At 42.3% G+C, this 26,144-nt stretch overlaps 4 protein-coding genes across 6 annotated transcripts; 2 read left to right on the forward strand and 2 right to left on the reverse strand.

The window, feature by feature from the left end:
* Positions 1–2,777: 2,777 nt before the first annotated feature.
* LOC115741060 (inter-alpha-trypsin inhibitor heavy chain H1) lies at positions 2,778–10,364 on the reverse strand. 2 transcript variants are annotated; one of them, XM_030674768.2, is made up of 14 exons: positions 9,731–10,364; positions 8,097–8,249; positions 7,763–7,975; positions 7,577–7,666; positions 7,309–7,425; positions 6,952–7,221; positions 5,953–6,109; positions 5,636–5,713; positions 5,310–5,407; positions 4,714–4,884; positions 4,504–4,578; positions 4,159–4,266; positions 2,938–3,316; positions 2,778–2,829 (listed from the first exon to the last, which is right to left on the reverse strand). In XM_030674768.2, exons 1-13 carry the CDS (start codon positions 10,121–10,123, stop codon positions 2,987–2,989), a joined length of 2,253 nt encoding a protein of 750 aa, XP_030530628.1. In that variant the 5' UTR covers positions 10,124–10,364; the 3' UTR covers positions 2,778–2,829; positions 2,938–2,986. The 2 variants fall into 2 exon arrangements, with proteins under 2 accessions (XP_030530628.1, XP_030530627.1); XM_030674767.2 differs by having other exon boundaries at positions 2,778–3,316.
* A 4,514-nt stretch (positions 10,365–14,878) lies between these two features.
* On the forward strand, positions 14,879–18,472 carry LOC115741064 (methylthioribose-1-phosphate isomerase). Its single transcript, XM_030674771.2, has 9 exons — positions 14,879–15,148; positions 15,283–15,338; positions 15,602–15,760; positions 15,984–16,083; positions 16,322–16,464; positions 16,556–16,661; positions 17,511–17,649; positions 17,753–18,021; positions 18,112–18,472. The coding sequence occupies exons 1-9, from the start codon at positions 15,053–15,055 to the stop codon at positions 18,184–18,186; spliced, it is 1,143 nt and encodes a 380-aa protein (XP_030530631.1). The 5' UTR covers positions 14,879–15,052; the 3' UTR covers positions 18,187–18,472.
* A 1,146-nt stretch (positions 18,473–19,618) lies between these two features.
* LOC115741062 (cation/calcium exchanger 4-like) lies at positions 19,619–22,393 on the forward strand. The gene has a single exon (XM_030674770.2). It carries the CDS (start codon positions 20,150–20,152, stop codon positions 22,124–22,126), a length of 1,977 nt encoding a protein of 658 aa, XP_030530630.1. The 5' UTR covers positions 19,619–20,149; the 3' UTR covers positions 22,127–22,393.
* A 557-nt stretch (positions 22,394–22,950) lies between these two features.
* Positions 22,951–26,144, reverse strand: LOC115741061 (subtilisin-like protease SBT1.8). 2 transcript variants are annotated; one of them, XM_048277140.1, is made up of 4 exons: positions 26,124–26,144; positions 24,975–25,136; positions 23,860–24,882; positions 22,951–23,749 (listed from the first exon to the last, which is right to left on the reverse strand). In XM_048277140.1, the coding sequence occupies exons 1-4, from the start codon at positions 26,131–26,133 to the stop codon at positions 23,091–23,093; spliced, it is 1,854 nt and encodes a 617-aa protein (XP_048133097.1). In that variant the 5' UTR covers positions 26,134–26,144; the 3' UTR covers positions 22,951–23,090. The 2 variants fall into 2 exon arrangements, with proteins under 2 accessions (XP_048133097.1, XP_048133096.1); XM_048277139.1 differs by lacking the exon at positions 26,124–26,144 and having other exon boundaries at positions 24,975–25,503.

Raw genomic sequence — 26,144 nt, forward strand, 5'->3', positions numbered from 1 at the left:
ACTGATCCACATAGTAATTAGAAAAACACTGGGCAAAAATAAACTCAACTCATTAAATTAATATGCTAAATGATGTGATTATCTCATGCACTAACATAAACTGTAAATACATTCTTGAATCTTCCCTAATGATTTGTTCGTGTCTGAATCTTCCCTAATGATTTGTTCGTGTCTAAGTGAAAGAAGGTAAGATGGCTTCATTTATTCCCCGTTTACGTGAGGCTGATTCTCAAGATGAGCATTTTATATGAAATTGCATTGTATTTATGTAAAATCACATCATTACCTTTTTTTTTTCACGTACCATGTTAATGTTGCCATCCTTGGGGCAAAGAAATTGTGTCTCGCCATTCGAACCGGCCAATTTAAGGGTAAATAGCAGGATCAAGATCATTCATAGGCTAAAACCCTTAAAAAGAATTGCTCAAGAGACGAACATTTCGTAATCTTTATTTTGAATGAGGGACTCGAGATGTGAATGAATTGCTTGGCAAAGACCTGATTAGGGAGAGGCGTGTCTTCCTTTCGAAAGCGAATTCCTGTTCAGTACAACGATATTTTGAAGCTTAAAAGTAAATTGAACAAATCTTTGGGATGAAGCTTTCAAGTGTGGAGGGATGGAACTTCCTTTCGAAAGCGAATTCATGTGGCTACGATGGTATTTCAAAGTTTAAAAGTAAATTGAACAAATTTTTGTGATGAAGATTTCAAGTGTGGGGCTTCTCTTTGATAGCAACTATCTTTCTAAATAGGATAGAAAGATGATAGCAAGCATGAGAAATCTCTCGAGTGTAGCTTTGGTGTTCAAAAGTTTCACGTGTCATGACCTTGAAGGTGCACCTAAGACGAGTCCAATGTTGGTGCGGTCCTGCCAAAGTAAAGGTATTGCATTTGGATTATCTTTGTGGTCCAAAGTTACTCAAATTTGTCTTCTTCTTTTTTTCATTTCTAGGTGCATATAACTTAAGGGGTGGTCCAACCATTTCTTGAGCGTAGCACAGCTCAAGAATCTAGGGTTTTCTAACATTGTATTGATAGTAACCTACATAGTCTATCCTCGTATTGGTCCTATCTATTTGTGGAAGATAGGGATTCATGGTTACTCAATATCCAATTCCATGGATGACAATATTCTTCAAGGGGGCTATATTGCGCAGTTTTCGACAAATCTTTCTTCAAATGTTGATATCTACTTCTAACTTCAGTTATGAAATCGGCATGACTATAGAGTTGAAGGTGGACCCAATTTGTGGGTCAAATGGATATGTTACAAACTATATGCCAAAAAAGAAAGAAAGAGAAATTAAAATAAAATAAAAAAGAGACTTTTTCCCCACACGCTCATTCCGATGGAGAGAATTTCACTATTATTCCTGGCAATTCTCGAGCTGATTTCATTGAGAGACGCGAGTGGGATGGAGTGCGAAAGGGGAAGAGGGCCTCCACTCAAGAAAGCAGAGCAAACTCCAACACGACGAAGAAGAAATTCCAAGTTATAATTAGCATAAAACCAGACAAAGAAAGACATAAACTAATGAACTCTCCAATAAAATTTTTCTTGTCTTATTATTTGAAGGACAAAACCACATGCATATGCTTTCGAATGTCAAGGCATTGTCTGCACAAAAAAATATCAACCCTCCACGAGACCTTCCCCAAAGTGGAAAGCCTCCCATGTTCCTCCGAAATCAAAAAATTAAAATGAAAAAGCTAAATTGAATTTAAAAAAATGGAAAAGAGATCAACGTACACTTTCACCAATTCCAAGTCTTCTATAATATTATTAACATTATAGTAATTATTACAATATATTGTAATTTCTCTTTTTTCAAGTCTTCTCCATCATTGGTACTTTGATATTGTTATAATTACCAATGCTTATGGCAAAAGTATTATCTCCCACATTGGTTTGTTCTAAGGTGGTACTCCTCCCTAATTTTAAAATTGGCAGCCCTGGGCATGGAGTGATAGGGTGCGAATATTTGCTTAGGAGAATCAACTACTATGTAGTCCCGAGATGTGTAATTTCCAATATGTAGGAGAAAATGGGGAGAAGGAAAGGAACATATTGAGATGGTTAATGGATTGGATGAAAAGCACGGTGGGACGCGACGCGGAGTTCATCGGTGACGACATCTAGGCAGTGACCGACCGGCTGACAAAGGCCCTCGAACGACGGATCTGACGCGCGACAAGACGATCCTGTGAAAGCGAGAATCATTTTGTGTGTGGGGCCCACTTAATTTCATGATTGATAGCAGCGGAAAAGAATTCGACGGCGAAGATCTGAATGAACCACATTGGCATGATACGCAAAAGGTAATTTCCGACAATGGTCCGTGCGACAAAAATAGAAGGGAATCTACAAAACAAACGAGATTATTTGTTTACTAGGTTGAAGCGTGTATCTAAATCTCCCATGAGTATGTTTACCATTGATTTAATGAAACTGTCTAGTATACTAAATTTTTATGGTATATAGTGTCAAATTGAAATCCATCATCATACCGCTGGTAATTTTCAAAAATGAAATAAACTGACTAGGATTGCATTGCACAAGGGAATACAACCAGATCAGTTGTTACCATTTAATAAAACTGTTCTGTTTTTTTTTATTTTTTGGTGTTTAACCAGGGACAAAATTATCTGGAAACAAAAAAATGCACTGGGTATTATGTAGCAAAAACAAGTATGGAGCTGATTCAAAACTCTCCCAATGATCTCTACCTTTGCTTATAATCCTTGACAGAAGATTACATAAAAAGAAACAAAGCAGGGCAAGCAAGAAGATCTTTCTCTATACATTGCTAAAGCAAATATGGTACACAAAGTGAGTCAAAAGTGTCACCTGTTAGCCTCGGTCCCAAATGTACCATCCTTATGGTAAATACACTACGTGTAAACCCCACGAAAAAATGAACAAATTACATATCACAATCAACACACTATGAGCTACAGAAGATGGGGTATCGAGATTTTCCTTTCATCAATCGTTCCCTGAACAGCAGCATACTGAGCAGCACTCGAAGCAGCCAAAACAAGCTAAAGCGGTACATAGCTGAGTCATCACTATCACGAATTGGTCATTTAGCTGCGAGCAGCACTGGATGCAGCACATGCAACAGCAGCGGCCGCACACCGTCCCACAACAGTTTGATGCTGCCTTCACTAAGATTTCCGCAGCTTCGGGCAATTTCACGTGTTCGGCTCCCGGAGGAACATTCTCGACAGTTGCAGTCAAGTTGCCAAAGCCGATGCAAAGGTTTCTCAGCATTATTTGCTTATGGACTTTGGGGTCGGGCATCTTCCTCGGTGCCTGCTTTCAGCAATTCTTATAGTTAATTTCATTGATTCTAATTGCAGTCACCAACAAAAGAAAGACCGCCGCCTTCAGCCAATTCCTTTTATAACCAAAATGGGATTAAATTAGTGATGATATCCATGTAAATTAGGATGAGATACATAACTAAAAGTTTTTATATGTACTTGAAGCTCCTGGAATCACACTACTGGGAAAGTAAAGATTACCAGAGATTCACTTTGTTCTTTCCTCATGAGATTTCCTTACCATTTGTCATATGTTCACATCTTGGTTTTGTTTTTGCAGTAACTGGTTACCACAATTATGGAGACATCAACTCCATAAATAAGAGTTATATCCAATATCTAAAAGGTTCAAGTCTCCACAATCCCCACATCCATAATATCACGTCAATCAAATCCAAACGGTCAATGTTGCCAAGTTGAACCGGTCATCAGCCCAACTGAGGTCAACACAGGTCCAACTGAGATAAATCAATCACTAAAAGTTGAACGACTAGATGGCCAGAAGTGAGCCTTGTTCTTGTTAGGGTCGGGTTACTTGTTGGAAACTGTGCCTTCCTAGGTATGAATATTTTTGCTTGATATCCACCATTAAAGTGGCCAAATGTCCAAGGCACAGGCATATCTGAAATGCTTTAATGAGCTTCAGTCAGAAGACAAGCCCCGGTAACTTCACTAATAAACGCAAAGGATTGTGTAATTGGACAGGAAAGTCTGAAGGGCTGTACAAGAGCCACATGATAGCCCGCATATATAAGCCCAACTAACGTCAAACTCCCTTGAGATTAAGTTAAGACAGCAAGAGCTTTGCAATGACGAGAGGCAGATGTTTACCTTATCTGAACCAGCTGATTCCGTGGCTTTTGTTGCCTCGTCGGCCTCTATTAAGATCATACGAGTGAATTCTGAAGCAATACCACTCTGTATGCTCAGTTTTGCAACCTGTAAAAGTAAGTAGTAATTACAAAAACTGGAAGAAAGAAATGGTGGAAGCTGAGGCATTGAGGGCATTGAGTCGCCATGCTCCATATGGAAGAAAAGGAAAATTTTCTCTTCACTTGATATTTAATGCGTAAATATCATCAAAACAGGGAAATCTAAACTCAAATACTAATTCTCCAGTCCAGTTGTAAACCAACATGCTGCTTCAATGAGTAATAGGTGGAGATAAAGCCGTACCTTCTCCTCGAGCTGTTTGTCTTCCGAGAACCATGCCTGAGCTGTGTAATGATCGATCTGTTGCTTTGCAAATACCTGATGCGGAGACAATCGTCAAAAAACGATTTGAATAGACATACCAGACTCCAGCCAGATTTGCCCCTACCATATTCCAGGCACAGAACTAACAAAACTGAAACAGAAAGAGAAGTAATACATAAACAAACATACCCTGTCAAGTAATATGTCCTTTGCCTTAAGAATCTTCAAGTCTATCACATGAGTGCTCCAATCCGCTGAGATACCCTTTACTTGAAGATAGTCAGGAAAGTTTCCATTGTATCTCCCAAAGATAGTCAATGGGGATACATGTGATAGGTCTGGTAGTCGGGAAGGACACATCTACAAATATATATAGTTCAAAGGAAAGAGGTCACTATTTCGGCAGTGTGGTCTTAAAACAGGCACAGGTATGTACGGTTCTCGCAGAAAAGAAAAAGATCAATTACGATCATCGTTAAAATGAGATAGGACAAAGATACTACAGATCCCTTTTATCCAGAAACCCACTTCCTGTTTTCATTTTACTTTTTGAGGTGGATTGAGGAAAGTCATGCTATGAAATAATCAATTTTAGAAATACGTTAAATGCAACCAAAACAGAGACAATATACAAAACTTAGTGGTCAACTCATTGTACATCTGTTTGGCACGAATAGAGAAAAAAGAAGATCTCACTGTATCATCTGCAGAGAGCAAAGGTCATGCCCATTGTTTCTAAGGTTTCAGAGCAATTTAATGATTGATCAATGCTCATGCAAATGTACCTCAACTTCAAGATCATCCAACGGGTCAATCACTATATCAGCAAGGACAATTGACGCCACTCTGGAAAACAAGCTCTCCATCCGAAGCCCAACTGAACCTGGAAGCACAAATTAATAATTTGAAAAACCGTCAGATAAATTAAATCAGCAATATCTTTCTACTCTTAGATCTAGGATCCTACTTTTCGAGGAAAAAAAAAAGCAGCAGTTCTATGGTCCTCATCACTAGCCATTACGTAGAAATTCTCTATTAAGTATCATTTGACTGCACTGCTGAAACAACTAAAGTATGCTCGTGAGCAGCCAGATAGGTCTATTTGCCTGACCTACATCATATGCAGCATCATACTGTCCCCTGCCTATGATCGCAAGCATCCGTAGGAAATGGTGGTTACAGAATGTACCTGAAAATTACCACAGAAAAGGTCAAACTCCATAGTGAGAGCAGACACAAAACAAATTATCCACAACAGATCAAAGTCCATGGAAAACACATTTATCACACTGACTTGTCACAAAATAAAACCAATGAAGCTGATATTTAACTTTTCTTAGCGACATATCAGGAGTTCAGAATGTCAATGCCCAGACAGTAGTGCACGAGATTGTGCTGCCAGACACATAGAATATGACGAAACATTACCTATACCAAAAGTAAAGATGCGTGGACATAATGATCCTCCTTTCTTTATTCGACTTTTCATTACATCACAGATGTGTTTCTCATCTTCAACAGTTCCATCCGTAACAAGGAAGATGGTAGGAATTGAACCTTGACAGTCTGATAGGATGTCTAGTGCCTGAAAGAAGTAGACATTAGACCAAGAAGCATCTAAAGGTAAGCAATTACAAATTACAGGGAGGACCAAGCATACTATCTGTGAGAACTAGGTGTGATGTAAATATTTACCGTTCATTCCTTTATCACCTAGGGAAGGGAAGAGTGTGCAACAATATGAAAATAAAAGAGAGAAACTTAATCTTGTTGATTCAGATGATAGCAAATAAACGGCACACCATAAGGTGAAAAGAGATAGTCCATCTATTGTTGACAAAACTGTACATGCACGTAACTCAAATGAGGTTATTTTCCCTAAAAACTAAAAGTTGGGACTCTGAGAGTATCTATTTTCCCCATGAAATGGTTGAAGAGAAAAAATACAAATTCAAGAGATGAAATCATGACTCTCTGGGAGTATCTATTTTCTCCATGAAATGGTTGAAGGAAAAAAAAGTACAAATTCATGAGATGAAATCATGACTGGATTAATAAAAAAAGTACCTTTTGTCTTCTAAAACATAAACAGCTTGTACCCCATCAAAAAGAGAGAAAAGGAACACTAATAAACGCAGAACACAATTCACGCCGATAAATATCGTTGAAAAACCAAGGGCAGGACTCTCTATGTCAGCAGCTCATCTCATTTCTACTATGATGCAGCATCAGAATTATGTGTGGCACTTTCCTTCATTGAGATAACATGCCAAAAGCTTCATCTAGCTTAATTGGGCCACTACATATCGTAGCAACCCCAGGGAAAGTCATCATAGTTTGTCTTTTACCGGGCATCGAGTACTGCATAACTTTACAATGCGAAGAGATATTCACTTTGTAGTCTCAGAATATGGAAGATGAAAGTACTTTATTCAAAGGCTGCAAGATGTCGGTACCACTGCCAGCAATAAAGTTATTGTTGATCCATTCAATGGCCCCTTTAATTGCTTCACTGGTAGCTAACACCATGGACATGGAGAATTGGTAAACCTCACTATTAAAAGCTAGGATACTAAATGAATCCTCTGGGTCAAGCTTGTGCAGCACTGTCAATAAGGCATTTTTAGCATCCTCCAGCAGTTTGCCCCTCATGCTTCCACTGATATCAACAACAAATACTACATCCTTTCTGAACACCTGTCAAACTGAATAGGATGAGGCAACTATAACAGGAAGCACTATATTAAATAAATGGCACCAGAAGTGAATTAGCACTAGACTAACCTTCCTATTCTGTTGGTTTCCTGGAAGAAGGTATAAACAGAACATTTCTCTTTGATCAAAATCATGCATAGATGGAGACTGCAAGAGCACACTCCCAAGCATAGTAGCTGCAGAGACCTATAAGACAAAGAAAATCAGAAAAATGAGTTTTGTCAATGAAACATAACTTCCCCAGGGAAGACTACAAGTCTGCAGTGTGACTGAACACTTTCTCCTGTACAATCTAAAGGAAGAGAAGGAAGGAGGAGAGAAGGATCTTGCAGCTTACTGTGTATGCGAAATTCAGGTCAGCCTTTGACCACGTGAGAACTTCCGACTCATACAGGAAAGCCAACTTCCCTACATGACGTCTCACTTCCTGAAATTTTGAAAAAAAAAAAAAAGGTAAAAAGCATCATATACTCTTTTCTCCTGTTAAATGAAACAGAACAATACAATACTCGATCATGGGTACCTTCAAAGGATGGCTGGTCGTTTTGCACAAAACTTCACTTCCAGTGCCAGAGTCCACATTCACCTGTATCTTCTCTTTCTTCGAGATTTTCTTCCCAGCAGGAGTAACGTACTCAGGGAAAGTAAATGGCACACTCAAGGAGAACTGACCATTACAGTATGATAATTTCTGAGACCAACAAACCTTGATGGATATGTTTGAACCCCCATCCACCTGAAAGCAAGCAACTTATAGATACCTGGGATAAATAGTAAAAGTAGGAATATATGAAAGCAGAGAGATACGCAGAGTATCTAACTCCACGGAAGAAGTAACAGGTGCACAGTTTCTTTACCTGCGGTATTTTCAAGGTAAATATATGGGGTTTAAGGTAGCCACCATCTTCAGCTCTAGCTGCTTTGTCTATATCTTTCTTGTCTTCCACAGCAACAAGTTGTGTGACATATGACCTTTTAGAAACTTTTACCTCAAGACCTAAAACCGATCCCTGTTAGCCAAATAGTATTGCCTGAGAAGAGATAATGTGCAACTGGGATGTGATAGACACAATGCACTCATTCTCATCACTGGATTAAATTACATGCATCAATTCTCCTATCACACGGGTACTCATGTTGACGTTTTAGGTGTCCTGACATCAACTGAATTTTGCAAACAGCGATCTTTCACTGAATATGCTCTAGAAAAGTTTCATATCGCACTTTAATATCTACCACTTTAATATTATGTTTCCTCATTGAAGTGAAGACAACCATTATCAGAAGCACATATATGGTACTACTCACTCTAAAAGCAACAATTATCTATTTCCAGCTTTCGGACTTATCAGCTGACGGGATCTTCACACCATCATGCTCCTATTTCTCCAATGGAAGACAAATACCATCATTAGCATCACCACAATGTTTCTTCTATTTGAGTGCCGTCACCAAGTGATTTATATATTTTTTTGGTTTCGGTATCGTGATCAAGTTGTACCACAGTCAGATTTTCATGCACTGGACTATGTCCACTTTCCTGATGTTTGACAATTCCTCCTGCCGTGATCCTAAAAGATTCCACCATGCAAGACCAACCATTGGATGTAAGTTGCGCTTGGTAAGTCCAACAAAGAAGTTTAAATTTACAGGCGGCGGGAGAGCCTTGTATACGAAAGTACATAAACCTCTTACTCAAGGATGCACCCTTCTCACGTGCAAGTTGGATTAGGAACATCGCGTGGAATTTGACGAGCGAAGACCGCACATGCGAAATAAAATGAAGTAGAACCTGACTCTCATAGCTGAACTAGAAGTTTAAAACCATAGATGAAAGGAGACCACGTTTGACAATTCCTCCTGCCGTGATCCTAAAAGATTCCACCATGCAAGACCAACCATTGGATGTAAGTTGCGCTTGGTAAGTCCAACAAAGAAGTTTAAATTTACAGGCGGCGGGAGAGCCTTGTATACGAAAGTACATAAACCTCTTACTCAAGGATGCACCCTTCTCACGTGCAAGTTGGATTAGGAACATCGCATGGAATTTGACGAGCGAAGACCGCACATGCGAAATAAAATGAAGTAGAACCTGACTCTCATAGCTGAACTAGAAGTTTAAAATCATAGATGAAAGGAGACCACGTGAGATTTGGGTAACTACTGTTTTACCAACTCGACTAATCAGAACAAGCAGCCGCCATCTACGCCCCTAGTCCAGTCAACGAGGCCATCTATACAAGAACAAGAACTAAGAGTGGCGCTATATTGTTTCCTTGCGGCCCGATCCATATACTATCTCCTCACAGCCTAATCCTTCGACGCTGGGCTTTAGGAAAACTCAGACTCAGGACTCAACTCATGGTCTATAGGTGCAAAGCTTCGATAAGCTTACCGACTCGTCTAGTTTCTAAAACAAAGTTCATCGAACGAAAAACTGAAAGCGAACACAACCTCGAATAGAGTATGTCAAATAAAGCCATTAACGCACCTGCTCGCCCATGGGGATCGCGACCCGGCAGTCGCAGCACTTGCTGCCCATGACGCAATGAACTCTCCACGATCCACTGACCCGGACGAAGGCGGTGTCCAGCTCGCAATCCGCCTCCACCTCAATCCCGTTCATCTGGAGGGGTACCAGGGCGGGCGGATCGCACCTGCCGTACACGTGCGGCTGGTAGCTCGGGATGTCCGGGTTGTCCACGATCGACGGGTCGGGGATCACGGCGTACACCATCGGCGACGCCGGGAGGAACGCCGCGTCCGCCGATTTCTCCATCGGCGCCGGCGACCTGGGCGGGGTCACCGCCCGGTCCTTCCCGAAGTAGAGGCGCTTGGAGAGCCTGAGGCCGTCGTCCACCGCTTTCGCGAAATCGTCGGCCATCTGAAGGGCCGGGGGGGGATATCGGAGAGAAAGTGGCCCCGATCGGGAGCGCGAGAGGTTGGCAATGGGGATGAATCGATGATTGGTGAAAGCAATGAGATGGATCCGAAGATAGAGAGAGATTAATCGTCGAACCTGGGCGCGATTTTATTGAGATTGGAATAGAAAGAAGGAAGAAAGAAAGAGGGGAACGACGTTGGGAAATGGAGATGGGGACGCGTGATGTTACCGTTACACACGATGAGAGAGAATGCCAATGGGGAGGTGTGCGCAGTCAGCTTTCGGACAAGGGAGAGTTCCCCCAGCCAATGACAGCTCGACAGCTAAGCCTTTGCCGGCTTGGTAAGAAACGAACTCACCCTTCCACAAATGGGAATATGTGCTTCGCTCCTCTCACCATCATTTTCTACAAGCAAAGTCCATAGGAAGCAAAGTTCATTGTAATGTCAACATTATTAAAAATAGACGCACAAACATAACGAAATAAAATATAATTACGAAAAAAAAATCGAAACACAAAATATATGTTAATTCACATCCAACAGATTATTCTACTATAATTAGCACATACAACATCTTTATTATAACACTCGATTACAATAGAAAATGATTATTTATAAAAACAGTTATTATTGGGCATGAGCCCAAGCTATTAATAAAATACCGACTCAAGCTATAAAAGCTATCTGATGTGTTAGGGCCGCTACTCGTTGCACTAGTAGTCCGACGTGCCTTTTTATCGATTGAAAGTACGAATCATACATCAATAAACATAACAATCACATACTTTCTTTCAAAGAAAGTTCTTGGCTGCTAGCATCTTCGGTGTGCTATGGTTACCGGACTGCCAATCTCTAACTTCTGAGTTACAAGCAATGCGGGACACTTAACAGTTGAATCCGAACATTCGATAACAGATGGTGGACCCTCGTGACAATATCCAGAATGGGTCATTCTCGTCCTTTCTCGCGTTTTCATCAAGAAAAACTTAAGACTTGCGAACTATCCTCCATCGAATTTTCAGATCTCGCGTCTGCTTTTCGATGTTTAATGGAATCTATACATGGCGCGTGCGATAAACGCAGCCACGAGAATGTCTTCTCCCGGACAATGAAGGTCCCCATCCTCAACCGCCATCTTCTTGACTCGTTAAGGACCGGAAGGTTGTCCCACGCGATTGACGAGGCAGACCAAAGAACGGGATGAAATCCACTTCCATGTCATGACACATGTCGGTTGCATCAAAACTGCAGAGTAGTCGGCACGTTTTTTTTATTACATGACTTTGCGGCGTCGCTTTGACAAGATCAAGTTGGATCAATCAAATCAGAACTCGCCTAGATCAGATTGAACCGGCCTGTTCGGTCTAGATTCCGAGGACGCCGGTCCGGTTCCATAAAATTAAAATTAGTGATTTTCGGTCCGATTTTTTAGCGGTTCAATGGAATCAATAAAATGAAAATAAAAGGGAAATGTGGTGTTTTAAAAAGGTACTTTTTAAATGTTCACATATCTACGCATAATATTCTTGTGATTTACATGGGGATGTCCATGCCATAGTGAATATCGAATATAATATTTGTTATGTACGTAGTTATGTGAATCTCATTTTTACATGCGATATTGTATTTAACGAGAAAACATTTAACCGAAATTCTTCCCCATGTGTAAGTCCCTTTCTTTCCCTAAAATCTCATTTTTACGCATACTAATTGTATTAAAAAAATTAAAAAAAATTCGGTCTAGGTAGGTGATATATCGATTCGGTTCCTCCTAGAGTTGAGGACCGGACATTTCAGAAATCAGTTCTACCTTGAGAAATCATGGACCGGACTGGTGACCTTTAAACCGGACCAAACCCGTCGATCTAGTTTGATTTGGGCGATTCCCGATATCGTCAATCCATCTTGCTCACCCCTAACATTCTCCATTGCGATTAGCTGGTGGCAGCCACACGTGAGCCCGAGGCTCGCCGGCCGACTTGCCATTGCTGAGGCCCGACAACCAATGGAGGTAGAAGAAAAAAGAAATAACAATAAAATAAAATTAAAAATATATATAATATAATTATACATATAAGTATAAAAGTATTAAGAAATTCAAAAATTCGAGAAGAACAATTCTGAAAAATGTGCTCACCTCTTTAGATTTAGGAATACACTTTCTTAATTTTGTGCGTGAATTTTCCGCTAATACGGAAGTGATTTTTTTGTTGATTAAGTCATTTTCGGCGAACCAAACGTGTGCGTTCGTTTCATTGAAAATTTTATAACAAACATAAAAAAATTTATGAAAATCTATGTTTAATCTTCATTCATTAGGTGGTTTACGTAAAATGATTTTCTTCTTGCTAAATGGGAAAGGCATTTGTCTCCCAATTTAAGCTTATGGTTTTCAGTTCATTGAAACCGTTTTCATAAGATCGACAGTTTTCCATTATCGAAATACCAGAAAGTCCAAAAATAGTTTTTCGAAAACAGTTTTCCTTTAAACAAACGGACACGGTGAATGTTCAGTGTAAGACCTCTTTGACCAATTGACCATATAAGAAATAACGATATCTATCATCTAGAATTTCAAATATGCAATTTGGTTCCTTAATTTTTAAATTGTTTAATGTGTTTCCTAAAACTTTACCTCAACATGCGATATGATATTTGAATATTTGACTTTTTCTCTAAACTTTTGGGACATGTATAATATAGTTTCTAAATTATATGAAAAACGTCAAATGTCTTCTTTCCATTAATTCAAATTTAGGGACAATATCGAATATTTTCATTTAGTTTAGAGACTATATTGAAAATGTATCAAAAGTTCATGAACCACATTGAGCAAATTAAAACTTCAAGGATCACATTTTATACTACGCTAAAGTTAAGGGCCTACATTGAACAATTCAATCTCCATAACCATAATCCATAAGAAGGACGAATGGCTAGTCAAGTCTCAATCTCGATCTCGATCTCGTCCCTACTATTGTTCGCCTCCTTTCTCATCGCGCAACGAGCTCGTTCCGACATCGTTCGGAACACCCGCAAGAAGTGCGTGGACTTGAGCACGAACGTGAACTTTTCCTTTCGCAATAGGTCTCTTGGGTCGGACCCAAGGAGCCGTGGCGCCGATCTCAGGGGGGGCTTGGGCTCGATTGTGCTCGACCTGTTTCGGGGCCAATTGACAAGCGCTAGCAAGCACATCCAGCAAATTAGCTCACATAAGTGGGACTTGCCCGAGAAATAATGCTTATCAAATAAATAGCCTGTTTGGTTCAGCATTTGACCAAAGGACTTTGAGAAAATGCAAATACCTTTGGACTGAAGGCTTTTTCCAAAATACAAGTAGTGTTTGGTAAAGTGTATTGTAAAAACACATTGAAAAATAACTTTGACATAAATGCTGTTTGGTGAAAAAATGAACTTTGTAAAGTATTTTTACTTTTTGAAAAGAAAAAAAAAAAGGGGCGGTCGGTGGTGGCGGTGGGCGACGGTCGGCGGCGATCGGTGGTGGAGGCGGGCGACGGTCGACGGCCATCGATGGTGGCCGACGGTGGTGGCGGCAGCGGGCGATGGTGGGTGGACGGCGGGCGGCGGCGATGGGCGGCAAGGTCGGCGACGGGAGGCGGCAAGCTAATGTGACAAATTTAAAAGAAAAAAATTAGTTGCATTTCGCAAAAGTCCTTTAGCAGGACTTTGGATAGCATATGAGATATAATTGTATCTCCTCAAAGGGAGCCAAAAAATAAACCAAACACCATTTACATTTGGCTAAGGGATTTTAGAGCCACAATGCTCATTCCTAATGCTGAACCAAACAGGACCAAAGTGTGTGAAAATGATGTTTTTGTGCTTTTATTTCACGACCGGCAAATAGCAATCTAAATTATACTGATTAAAGCATGAAGAAAAGAATTTTACATTCCTTCATGTGGTATTCACGGATCATCATAACGAATATGTGAAGCTAATGCATGCATCTAGCACGAAAAAAAAAAGACCTTTTTTCTATATAAGCAAAATGGTAAAAGCCATTAAAAACTCTAAATTATATTCATAATGACACATTTATCCTAAATATATTTTTTGGTGACACCAGAACCTCAAACTTGTACTACGCATATGAATATTTGGATTAATACCATGAAAAACCCCAAATTGATATACCTGTGACAAATTTATCCCAAATTATTTTTTTGACCACAAAAAATCCTAAACTGGTACACTTTTGACAAATTTACCCCAAAATAAATACACTTGTGATAAATTTACCATATATTAGTTTCCGTTAAATTTTATCGTCAAATTCTTGAGTTGGATAATACAAGACAATTGCCCGGTGTACACGTTTAGAGTTTTTACCTTATGTTTGTCACATGTGTATCAGTTTATGATTTTTCGTGGTATTAATTCAATTTAACGGAAAATAATGGAAGGTAAATCTATCACATGCATACTAATTTGAGATAAATTTCTCATAGATGATCGGTTTGTGATTTTTGATGATCGAAAAAATAATTTGGGATAAATTAATCATCGGTATATCAATTTGAAGTTTTTTATGGTAAAAAATAATTTAGATAAATCTATTGTATATGTATTAATTTAAAATTTTTCGTGTTATTACCCCTAAATATTTATAGGTAGATATGTGAGGCGCCTACAAAGAATCATGGGACGACCGACATGGGTAGTGCGCAGTCCGACCTCAATTGAATAAACAAAAGTCGAAACGACGCCCACTACACAAGAAAAAGCTAGCAAAACGACAAAAAAGAGCTGTCAGCCTGCCTTCCTCCCAACCGCTGTTGCTGAGGAATCAAAATAAAGCTTACATTTTTGCGAGCTGAGATTGTTGTCCGAGTTTCTTCGCGTCGGTTCCGAACATCGTTCTGCAGAAGCTTGCTGAGTGTGCTTCTCGTGGGGGGGCGATCAAATGGCGCTCGATTCGAGCTCTTCTAATGGAGGCAACATGGGCGCTACTCTGCAATCCATCTGCTACGAGCGCGGTTCCCTCCGATTACTCGACCAGGTGATTAATTTCTTTTTTTCGGTTGATTTGGGTCGAGGTTGATTTATTGAGTGTGTCCCGTGCGGGGCCTTCCCCTTTCTCGTGCCCCAGTTGCGGCCAAAGCTCAGTCTCATCGTTTCTTGCTCGTTTGACAGAGAAAGCTGCCTCTGGAAACAGTCTACCTGGATATAAAAGATGCTACCGATGGATGGTAACTTTCTTAAGCTAATCTTGAACTTGGATTGATTGGGAGAAGCTACTTTGCGCTTTTTGAGATGCTCTTTATTTCAAATTCACTCCAGTGTCCTTTAAGCTGCTACTTAATGTGGTCAATGACCTCAGGTCTAGTGTATACCATTGGGTAGCGATTTATAAGATGGTGGGGACAAGAAATTCGAGATGGTGTTTCAATGTAGAGGGATAACGGCAATGATGGGATTTGTGAGAAGAGTTTTGTCTTTCTTTTGTACTCAGGAATGCGATAAAGGATATGGTGGTCCGTGGGGCGCCGGCTATAGCTATTGCGGCTGCGCTTTCTTTGGCAGTGGAAGTGTCTCATTTTGATGCTTTTAGTGGGACGACTAATGATGCGGCCTCTTTCCTCGCTGGAAAGTTGGATTATCTTGTTTCAAGGTATTGTGGTGGTGGATGATGAGGTCCTGTCACTGTTTATAGAAGAACATGTTTGCGAGTCTTGATTGAAACTTTTGAGATGTTATTATACTCTTGTAATTGTGCAAATGCGTGACCGTACCTGAATAGAGAAGGCTTTGGTTAAGCTGCTCTAGTGTCATGGCACATAACAGCCATGGTTGGACTTTTGATGTCGATGAACTGATCGCTTGTGCTTCTTCAGTCGGCCAACTGCGGTGAATCTATCCGATGCCGCAACAAAACTGAAGGAAGTCATCTCTGATGCTGTTGCATCAGCTTCGAAAGCCAAAAGTATTTTTCAGGTAATAATTGCCACTCTGCTTTATTTCCTGTATCAAGGAAACACTAATTCAGCATATTTTGCAGCCGAGTTTCTGTTGTGATGCATATCAAGGATAGAGGCTATATATGAGACTGATCGTATGCCGCTCAGCATGAAAAGAAAATAATCTATTTTTAATTTCTTGACTTGGTTAATCATTGAGGAGTTTTCTCTCTTTTCACCAGTTTCTTGAGATATTTCCTTTTGATGTTTTATAGGCTTATATGGAAGCTGCTGAATTAATGCTAAAAGATGATGTTGCTTCAAACAAAGCGATTGGTAGCTATGGAGCCACATTTCTTAAGCTACATCAGAAATCCTCCAAAGGACTCTCTGTGTTGACCCATTGCAATACTGGCAGGTACTTTAAGTTTGCTGTAGGTGTCACAGTCTTTCCCCCAGTCACACTTATGATGCATCGTTCTCTCTCTCTCTCTCTCTCTCTCTCTCAGTCTTGCTACAGCTGGATACGGTACAGCCCTGGGCGTAATCCGTGCACTTCATATGGAAGGGGCGTTGGAAAGGGCTTATTGCACAGAAACACGCCCATTCAACCAAGTAAACCTTTATGCCTTGATTGTTTGTATCAGCATTCTTTATGTGTTCTGCATGCCACCCGTTGGCATTTCAGTGAAGTTATGTCTGTGACCATGGATTGGTGGATTGTTGGATGTGGTTGTAGCCTGTAGGTTGTTGAAATATTTTAGAAATGCAGTCAAGGAAATTACTCCAGGCTTAGTTTTTGTTTAGGGTTTGTGCTTCTTAGTTTGGAGGGGCGTATGCCATTTGCAGTTTCAATAATATGTATAATGTGGGGAATAGACTGTTGATACACTTAATCACTGTACAGAGGATTCATGCGGTCATAACAATAATTAATTATCCATATTGTGACTTGGAGAACTTACAGCTCGTTAATTAGGAGCTTAAATTGCTGATCAAGAATCTGTTCTCATGCACACAGGCTGGTAGTTTACATTGCCATTGAGGCTGTGATTAAGAATTAGTACATACTTGTTAATATTGTTATCTTCACTTATGAGAAAGAAAAATCCATACTCCTCTCTTCATCCCTCCTTTGTCTTTCATTTAGCACCCTTGTTTTGCTTTAGGAAAGTAGAGGAAGGACTTCCAGGACCATGATGTCCGGAAACATGAAAATATTGATGCTGGAATTATTTTCTAGTATACTGTATGACAGGGCCGGGGTGTGGGGAAATGGTAGTGTCTTGGTTGAGAAGTGATGAAGAATGCGTTGTTGTTCCAAGCAATGGCAAAGCTGTGTCTAGCTTACATACTGCCCTTTTGAACTTTGATATTCTGTCAGTAGATTAAGATGATATGATCTTTGATTTGTTTGCGATTAATTTCATTTGTGTAAGCAAATGTCTTTCAAACCTGTTCCAGGGTTCTCGGCTTACAGCTTTTGAATTGGTACATGAGAGGATACCAGCTACCCTTATTGCAGACTCCGCTGCAGCAGCACTTATGAAGGAAGGAAGGGTGGATGCTGTCATCGTTGGAGCAGATCGTGTGGCTGCAAATGGTAGCTTGAAGAAGTTAATCGCTATTAGTTATCTCTCCTATCATTTTCCCCATTCGAGCTGCTGCTACAAAGCATGCCAATGAACTTTAATATCTCTTTTCAGGCGATACTGCTAACAAGATTGGAACTTACAGTCTCGCCTTGTGTGCAAGGCATCATGGTATTCCCTTTTATGTGGCTGCGCCTCTGACTTCTGTTGATCTATCCCTTTCTTCGGGTCAAGACATTGTTATTGAAGAACGATCTGCAAAAGAATTGCTGAACTCACGTGGAGGCCTTGGGGAGCAAGTTGCTGCATCTGGAATATCTGTCTGGAATCCTGCCTTCGATGTTACACCTGCAAATCTTATAGCTGGTATCATAACCGAGAAGGTACCCTCACTCAAGTCAAGCTAATTGATAGTCTTATGCACTGGCGTAGAATATTTTGCTAACTTCCTGTTTATGCATGTATCTAACCAGGGTGTCATCGCCAAGAAGGGCAGTGATGCTTTCGACGTGAAAGCATTTGCACTTCAGCTAGATGGTAAGTGCTGAGAGTTTGGATGCGGCGGGAACGAGGATGAAGAGTGTAGTCATGTGCTCGTCTTAGCCGTAACTCAAATGTCAATAAGAAATCGAATAAATAGTTGAGGAGTCGCAATTATTAGGACAGAAAGAGGTTATGGTTGAAGCCTCAGAATGTGAAGAAGGGGTTCTTAGAATTGATCATATCTTGTGGGGTGCTGCTTTATTTGATGGTATGTCTTGGATGTCATCGCATGTTTGTTGTCCTTTTTGGGACTCCCATCCTATGCTAGTTGATAAATCATGTGGTGGGTCACAGATCCGGCAGCTCGTATAAGTTATGTGGTGGGTCACAGATCTAGCAGCTCATATGAAGCGGGCTAACGTAGGTCGGTGCACGTGATAGTATTCCTTGTTCGGGTCGATTCGTGTCTCGGTTCGGGCATGTTGTTTGGTTTTGACACCCCTACCCTTCGTTATGACTCTGCCCTTTTCTAACCCGTTCTACTGTAGGAAAGGAGAAGAGACAGTTGTTCGAAATCTCGTGAGCTCTGACGACGTTGCACATTAGCCCTCTAGACTACGGAAAACTACATATTATTTTTTCCTCCTTGAGAACTTTGACATCGTTGCATGGTAATTTCCGAGTTCTGTAAAGTTGCAGATTACTCCTTTTAATCTTGATTTTAGTCGAATTGACCCCGAAAAAGAAATTTGGATTTTAGTTGCAGTCGCTTGTTTCTCTATTTTGATAACCGTCAGATGCTGTTTCAAATGGACTGAGTCAAGTCTGTTGACCAAAATTACCCGCATTACGTGTTGATAAAGTTAAGAAGACAGAGAGAATGCGTGAAATTAAGAAATTTAGTAGTGATCACAATGAGAAACATTTAATGACACCGGATAACAGTGACTGCACTAAGAACCAAAGTCTATGGAGATAATCTATAACTTGTCAAAATTCAGGTCCTTTGTGCAACATAATCATTTTTCAACATCGTAATCTGTTCAGACCAAAAAATTAAAAACAATGTTATGTGTAAATTTTGAAAATTCAAAACCTCTGATGCAATGGTGTCAAAGTTCAAGAAGTTTCGAATAATTATAATATAAATTTGAACAATGTAATTTGTAACTTTTCAAAATTCGATCGATATTCGCTCTATGAACTTAAGCAAAATATTTATTTAGCAATATATATATTTAACCTTTGCTTTCTAGGAGGAAAGAAACCAGTGTCGAATACCTTATTTTCGCACCAATTAAAAGTTATACATGTAATTACAATTGGTTGTCTTTCATTTCAAGAAAGTGCCCTAATTCCACAAGAAAAAGAATTTTCCAAAGTAAAAAATAAAGGAGGAGAGGTAAAAAAAAAAAATATGAACTAAGGTTTTTTTTTTTCCCTTCATTAATAGACCAATGAATTAGATCATTGGCACCTTATCTCGTACGGCTTTGTGTCTTTACCTACCAACGCTCAAAGCCTCAAAAGTACACAATCAAACCGACCAGGTAAAAAGGGACGACTCCATGGAAGCTCGGAATCGAATCTAAGCCAATTCGCGACGACGGTTCTTGTCCTACGTTGGCCATTTCGGTGCCTTTGTCGTTGCAGCTCTCGCCCTCGCGCTTGCGTCGATCAGCCCCTACGCGCGACGACGCGCTCGAGAATCAGCCAACCCCGACCGGACGAATCTTGAGAAACTACCCAGAAGCTGCGAGCGAGACGAGGTACCTCTCGCTCTTCAGGCTCCGACGCAATCTTGGGAAGTTTCCCGCGGTCCCTGCTCATCGCCCTTATTCGGTTTTTTCTTTTTACCTGATCGATTCGCCGGGTTTCCAATTCTATTGTTCCGTGTGTTGGGGTTTAAATTGCGGGTTGCGTGTTGGAGCCCTAGATTGATCCTCGTCCTCGGGGAATTTTGGGTGTTGCAAAATCGTAGCTTCAGTTGATTTTTCTTTTGGGTGGGGGGCTAAAAGGCAAAGGAACATGGTGGAGCCAGGGCGGTATGGCTTTGCCATGAACCCTAAATTCCGCGGGATTTTCAATGGGATTTGCGCTGCGGTCTTGTTATTCCTGTTTTATACGCAAGATGAATTCTTTAGAGGTCCCTATTTGGGGAATTCGCCTTCCGTCCTGCCTCCTAATTGGCGCTCGAAAGGTTTTGCTGATCAGGTCGATCAGTTCAAGGTAATACACAGGAGGATTGCCGAAGTGAATGCTACCGTGTCAAATGGTACAGTGAGTGTTGAAGAGTCCGTTGGCAATGATTTGACCACGAAGGATCCGAAACTGTGTGCTGGGTTATATGATCACCTAGGTTATAAGAGCAAGTGTGAGTATCTGATCGCCCATCCCGAGTGTAACTCCGGTGGGTTCTTCCATTACATTTCATTCTTCTACTGTGATTGCGAGAAATTCACGGCTGCAGGGTATGCCGTGCTGGCGTTGTGGCTGGCTGCTCTGTTTTACTTGTTGGGCAACACTGCAGCAGATTACTTCTGTTGTAGTTTGGAGAAGCTTTCTAGTCTTCTGAAATTGCCACCCACGGTTGCGGGGGTTTCCCTGCTTCCGCTTGGTAATGGAGCTCCTGATGTGTTTGCTAGCATTGCTGCATTCATGGGGAAAGATGCAGGGGAGGTGGGTCTCAACAGCGTGTTGGGTGGTGCTGTTTTTGTTACTTGTATTGTTGTAGGGGCTATTTCTTTCTCTGTAGCAGAAAAGAGGGTTCAGATTGATAGGAGGTGTTTCATCAGAGATATATCCTTCTTCCTCTTCACATTGATGTGCCTTGGTATAATTTTGATTGTTGGGGAGGTCAGTGTTGGGGCTGCTATTGCATTTGTTTCCATATATGGGCTTTATGCATTTACAGTTGCTGCCAACGAGATGCTGAGGAAACAAGCCAGGAAATTAAGGCTAGATTCTGTTACGCCTTTACTTCCTGTCAGGGGAAGTATCTTTTCTCAAGGAAGTGAGGAAGACGAATCTATTTATGCCTCACTGATTGAGTCAGACTCTGATGGTGATGTACCTCATCTGCAAAGCAATTTGCCGCACTGGATGTGGGCTTCAAATGTTGCAATTTATTCAAATGAGGCTAGCAAAGTCAATTCTGATAGCCCAAAGCAGTTGTGGGGTTGGAATGATGATGAAACAACCGATGGCAATTCTTCCTTCACGTGCTTGAAAGTATTTTCTCTACTGGAGATGCCGCTGACGCTACCAAGGCGGCTGACAATCCCTGTAGTTGAGGAAGAAAGATGGTCAAAGACATATGCTGTTGCCAGTGCCTCATTAGCGCCTATTCTTTTGGCATTTTTATGGAACGCCCAAGACGATATTGGAAATTTGAGCAGAGAAATTGCATATGCTATTGGTGTTTGTGTTGGGGGCGTACTTGGTGTTTTTGCATATGTTTACACCAGAGTGGATCAACCACCAAGCAAGTTCTTATTTCCTTGGGTCTTTGGAGGATTCTTCATGAGTATAATCTGGTTCTACATTATCGCAAATGAGCTTGTTGCTTTGCTGGTAGCTCTGGGTATTATCTTTGGCATAAATCCTTCTATCCTCGGTTTGACAGTCTTGGCCTGGGGAAACTCGATGGGTGATCTGATGTCAAATGTAGCATTGGCGAAGAATGGTGGAGATAGTGTGCAGATTGCTATGTCTGGTTGCTATGCTGGGCCTATGTTTAACACTCTTGCTGGCTTGGGAGTTTCAATGTTTCTTGGAGCCTGGTCTAGTAGACCTGCATCATACGTAGTCCCCCAGGATAGCAGTCTATTTTACACAATGGGGTTTCTGATGTGCGGACTTCTTTGGTCACTCATTGTCTTGCCCCGACATGACATGCAACCGAACAAGATGTTGGGTATCGGCCTTATGTCGATTTATCTGGTCTTTCTAGTTTTGAGGTTAAGCACATCTATGGGTGTGGTTTCATTGAATGGTCTTAGCTGACTTAACAGTCAAGGCATGAGGCGGGGGAACTCTGCTCAGGGCAGTGGGTACTCAAATATGAATGCGTCCTACTCTCCACAGAACACACTGGCTTTGTGCCTGGTGCCTGTATGATGTTAGCTCATTTTCTTTTTGCCTACTGAAAAAGTTATATTGTCGGAATGGTTGAGCTGCAAGCTAGGCCTTGCGAATGTATCTATTTGATGTACAGTACTGAGTTATCTTTGTGAGAGTTCATCATCTCCAAATGCCGAGGCTTTTTTTGTATTGATGGTTGACAAAATATACTTGTGAGATTGGCTTGTGACATGCCATCTGTGCTTCTGACACCATCGTCCTTATTTTCTCATTTTCAGAAGGGAAGAAACTGTCGATCGCGAATAAATGAATGAATAAATTGATGACGCAAAGAAAGTATCAAATCATAGATGTGTTTTGTGTTTTGTATCGGAATGATTGCTTTTTGGCTTGTGACTGGAGAAACTGACCAGCACATTGCGGGGACCCTGATGAAGGCTACATGCAGGATAAGAGTGAGAAATGTGGCTCAGTTAAATGAAATCCATTCTTTTTCATTCGGGTAATGCATCTTTGCTCTCTCTCTGTTCTGGTCGGGCACTGCACTTTGATATCTTAAAGTTTGCAATCAAAGCAGCAACTGATGGTATTTATATAATTGTATGATTTCAAGGTCTTTTGTTTTTGCTTCTGTCAATTGGGCCGAATGAAGGCGTGATCATGCTATGTATGGAGTTATCATGTCCTTTTGTGTGATGCAGACATTGAGAAGATTTTGCTTCCTCTGATAGAGAGAGAAGCAACAAATGCTTGGTTTAGTTCGAACTCTAAAGCAATTGCAGATGACACAACTTCACTGTATTGAATCACCATCACAATTATACACATCCTCCATCAACAAATTTACAGCATTTACACTGCTTTTCTCTCCATACCTTCCACAAATTTAGGATTCTACCCACAAGAACGCGACTGGACTCCTCACGCGGTGCTGCCGGTTCCTCCACGTGATCGACCCGCTGTGAGCCTCGTCTGTCTTGTTTCTCGCCACGAACGTCACGCTGTACCTCTTCTTCTCCCCCACCTTCTCAAACACCAGCCTACTCGGCCTCACCCTCACTGCAACTGTGCTTGGCGCCTCCACCACCGCCCTGTACACCGACCCGGCATCCCCCACGTTCGTCACCTCCCGAGTGTACCGCACCACCTTCTTGTTGGGCCCAAACACGACCGAGAACGACGGATAGTTGAGCTGTCCCGGGTCAGACAGTTTGGTCGAGCAGGTCACGTTTGTCCGCCTCACGACGCTCTGGACTTGCTTGACCGTGTAGTTGAGGGAGCAGACGAAGGCAATGTAGTCGTCGGCGGTGAGATCATAGACCAGGCCGGGCGAGAGCGCCTTCCTCGGGTTGATGTGGCCTGCTCCGTGTGTCCATGGGGAGGATGGGCCTCCGTTGGCTGAGTCGGTGATGGGGTTCCGGACGTTGTCGTGGACATAGGCGGTGGTCATGAGCGCCGATTTGATTGCACTTGTGCTCCAATCTGGGCGGGTGACTCTGAACAGTGCGGCGATGCCACTGATGTGTGGGCAAGACATGGATGTACCTGAAAACGGAGCCGTTAGAAAAGATTCAGACTTATGGAGAGCGCGCACGATGCGCTTGATTGTTTGCTCAACAGAGGGAGGATGAGAAAAGTATGTAGCGTCAATGAACCTGAGATGATATTGAACTGGACACTCCTTTTGTCAATAGGCAATTCCGTGGGGCTGACATTATCAGGCCAAGCGGCCAGGATGTTGACACCTGGACCAATCACGTCAGGTTTCAAGATCTGCGGGGACTGGAAGTATGGCCCTCTTGAGCTGAACGCAGCCACCACCGGCGTCGGCCTGACATTGACCTTTTGTGTGCTGGTAACGACCAAGGCCGTAGGGTTCCGATCGGTCTTGGCATATTCCCTGATCACATTACCTGCCTTTGCACCGATGTGAACGGTTGGTATCATGTGGCAGTCTGCCAGCAGCTCCTCACCGCCGTTGTCCGCTGTGTTCACCAGTATCATCCCCACTCCACCAGCATCACGCACCACTGCGCCCTTCTCGACCCGGGAATTCTCCCCTCTGTCGCAGAGCACCACCTTCCCACGCACCACATTGGGGTCGAGTGTTCCTGGCATGCACAAGTTGCTCTGGTTGCTTGTGGTTATGTAAACCAGGCTAACCAGCTTGTTCCCCATTCCCGGGCCACCATACATTGATGCTCCGGTGAACCGCAACTTGTTGCCAAGCAATGCAGAGGCAGGGAACGTGCGGTCCAGGGTAGACGCTCCTACAGTCATGATCCATGGGGCTCCATTCGAGAGCGTGCCTTGTTGAGGACCTTCGTTCCCGGCAGAGGCGGAGACGAAAATACCTTTCTCCATCGCTGAGAACGCTCCAATAGCAATGGTGGTCTCGTAGTACGATCCGTCACCTCCACCAAGAGAGAGAGAGAGCACGTCAACACCATCCCTTATGGCCTGGTCCATGGCGGCGAGTATGTCGGAGCTCGTGCAGCCCTGTTCCCAGCATACTTTATAGCTGGCCACACGGGCATGGGGAGCCATGCCCCGAGCGACGCCTCTTGCGGCGCCGAGCAAGCTGGCGTTGGCCACTGGGGAGCCTGCAGCGGTGCTCGACGTGTGAGTCCCGTGTCCATTGTGGTCCCGGGGGGTTACGACCTCTGTCATGTTACCATCTGCACAATGGATGTTACCACATTAATATCCATACAAATTCGTCAAGTACTCCAGGCATTTGTACCAAGGACTCCTTGGTACACAAAGTTACCTGAAGCCTGGATATAGCCTTTGGCGAAATAATAAGCGCCGATGAGCTTCTTGTTGCACAGAGAAGGATTGAAATCCGGTCCGCTCACGCACTGTCCCTTCCACCGGGCCGGAATCTCCGGGAACCCCGAGTCATCAAAGCTCTTCGACTCTGGCCAGATTCCTGTGTCAAGAAGACCAATGATTACGTCATGAAATGGTTGATCAGCCCCCTTCGATTGGTTCCCTGTGCCGGGCCACAGCCCGAACTCGTCTTCCACTTTCAAGAAGTGCGGCGTCCGCGTCGTGTGGAGGTGGTACATGACGTCCTCATAGACCCCGAGCACTGTGTCCGACGACCGGAGGGCCTCCGCTTGATCCGCCTCGAGGGACGCGGCGTAGCCTTTGAAGGCGTCGGTGTAGACGTAAAGGAGGTCGGTGGCGCTGGAGGCGAGAGATTGGAGGTTTGCGCTGTACCAATCCCGGCTGGTGCCGAATGCCGCGGGGGTGCTCTGTTCTCTCATTTGAACAATGTAGGTCTTCTTGGCCATGGCACAAGGAAGGCGAGAAGGAAAAGACTGAAGAACGTGAACCGGGCTGCGGAAGAAGCCATGGCCGGACAATCTCCCCCGCTGCTCGGAAACCCGAAAGAGGACTAATGCTCGACAACCTTGTAACTTCCAATCTTTATAGTCGAAGAATCTTCTTGCGTTGCTATTGTTAGTGCGTATTGGTTGGTTCTCCGACCTCCCTGTTTTTTTGCTGGTGATAGTTAAATCCTTCAATCTAGTCTAGATGCATACAGGAATGAATCTGGTATATTTAGAGTGAGTGAATCTGAAATTCTAAAAATGGATTAACTTCCGTTTTAACTTTTTGGTGCAATGAAGAACGGGCTGTTCTGTTTCCCAATCTCAGCTCAAAGAACGATGAATTAATTGAACTTTGCTGTTCCATGAGGGACTTCTATTCACATTACCATAATCACGGTCGTCGGCGACCGCTGAACTTCTCTTCCATGCATGCCGGTATACCGACATCGAGGTGGTCGATGGACGGGCTTTTGCCAGGCCTCAAGACCGGGATCTTTCCATATTTCTCGGGCCGAATAAACCATGCCCCAAGTCGGTCCATCAGATGAGAATTGTTATTATGAGAATGAGAATATTACCTCTAAACATCCAGACCTTTG

Source organism: Rhodamnia argentea, chromosome 4 (assembly GCF_020921035.1).
Source record: "Rhodamnia argentea isolate NSW1041297 chromosome 4, ASM2092103v1, whole genome shotgun sequence".
NCBI lineage: Eukaryota > Viridiplantae > Streptophyta > Magnoliopsida > Myrtales > Myrtaceae > Rhodamnia > Rhodamnia argentea.

Excerpts from the sequence above, each read along its gene's own strand:
- LOC115741060 (XM_030674768.2), bottom strand. The coding sequence starts at position 10,123 with ATGGCCGACGATTTCGCGAAAGCGGTGGACGACGGCCTCAGGCTCTCC. Across the intron at positions 5,714-5,952 it reads CATCTTTACTTTTGGTATAG|GTACATTCTGTAACCACCAT; the intron begins GTAATGTTTCGT and ends GGTAATTTTCAG. Across the intron at positions 4,579-4,713 it reads AGGACATATTACTTGACAGG|GTATTTGCAAAGCAACAGAT; the intron begins GTATGTTTGTTT and ends TCTCCGCATCAG.
- LOC115741064 (XM_030674771.2), top strand. The coding sequence starts at position 15,053 with ATGGCGCTCGATTCGAGCTCTTCTAATGGAGGCAACATGGGCGCTACT. Across the intron at positions 15,761-15,983 it reads TTGGATTATCTTGTTTCAAG|TCGGCCAACTGCGGTGAATC; the intron begins GTATTGTGGTGG and ends GTGCTTCTTCAG. Across the intron at positions 18,022-18,111 it reads CTGGTATCATAACCGAGAAG|GGTGTCATCGCCAAGAAGGG; the intron begins GTACCCTCACTC and ends GTATCTAACCAG.
- LOC115741062 (XM_030674770.2), top strand. The coding sequence starts at position 20,150 with ATGGTGGAGCCAGGGCGGTATGGCTTTGCCATGAACCCTAAATTCCGC.
- LOC115741061 (XM_048277139.1), bottom strand. The coding sequence starts at position 25,503 with ATGGCCAAGAAGACCTACATTGTTCAAATGAGAGAACAGAGCACCCCC. Across the intron at positions 24,883-24,974 it reads AGGCTATATCCAGGCTTCAG|ATGGTAACATGACAGAGGTC; the intron begins GTAACTTTGTGT and ends TCCATTGTGCAG. Across the intron at positions 23,750-23,859 it reads CCAGTTCAATATCATCTCAG|GTACATCCATGTCTTGCCCA; the intron begins GTTCATTGACGC and ends CTCCGTTTTCAG.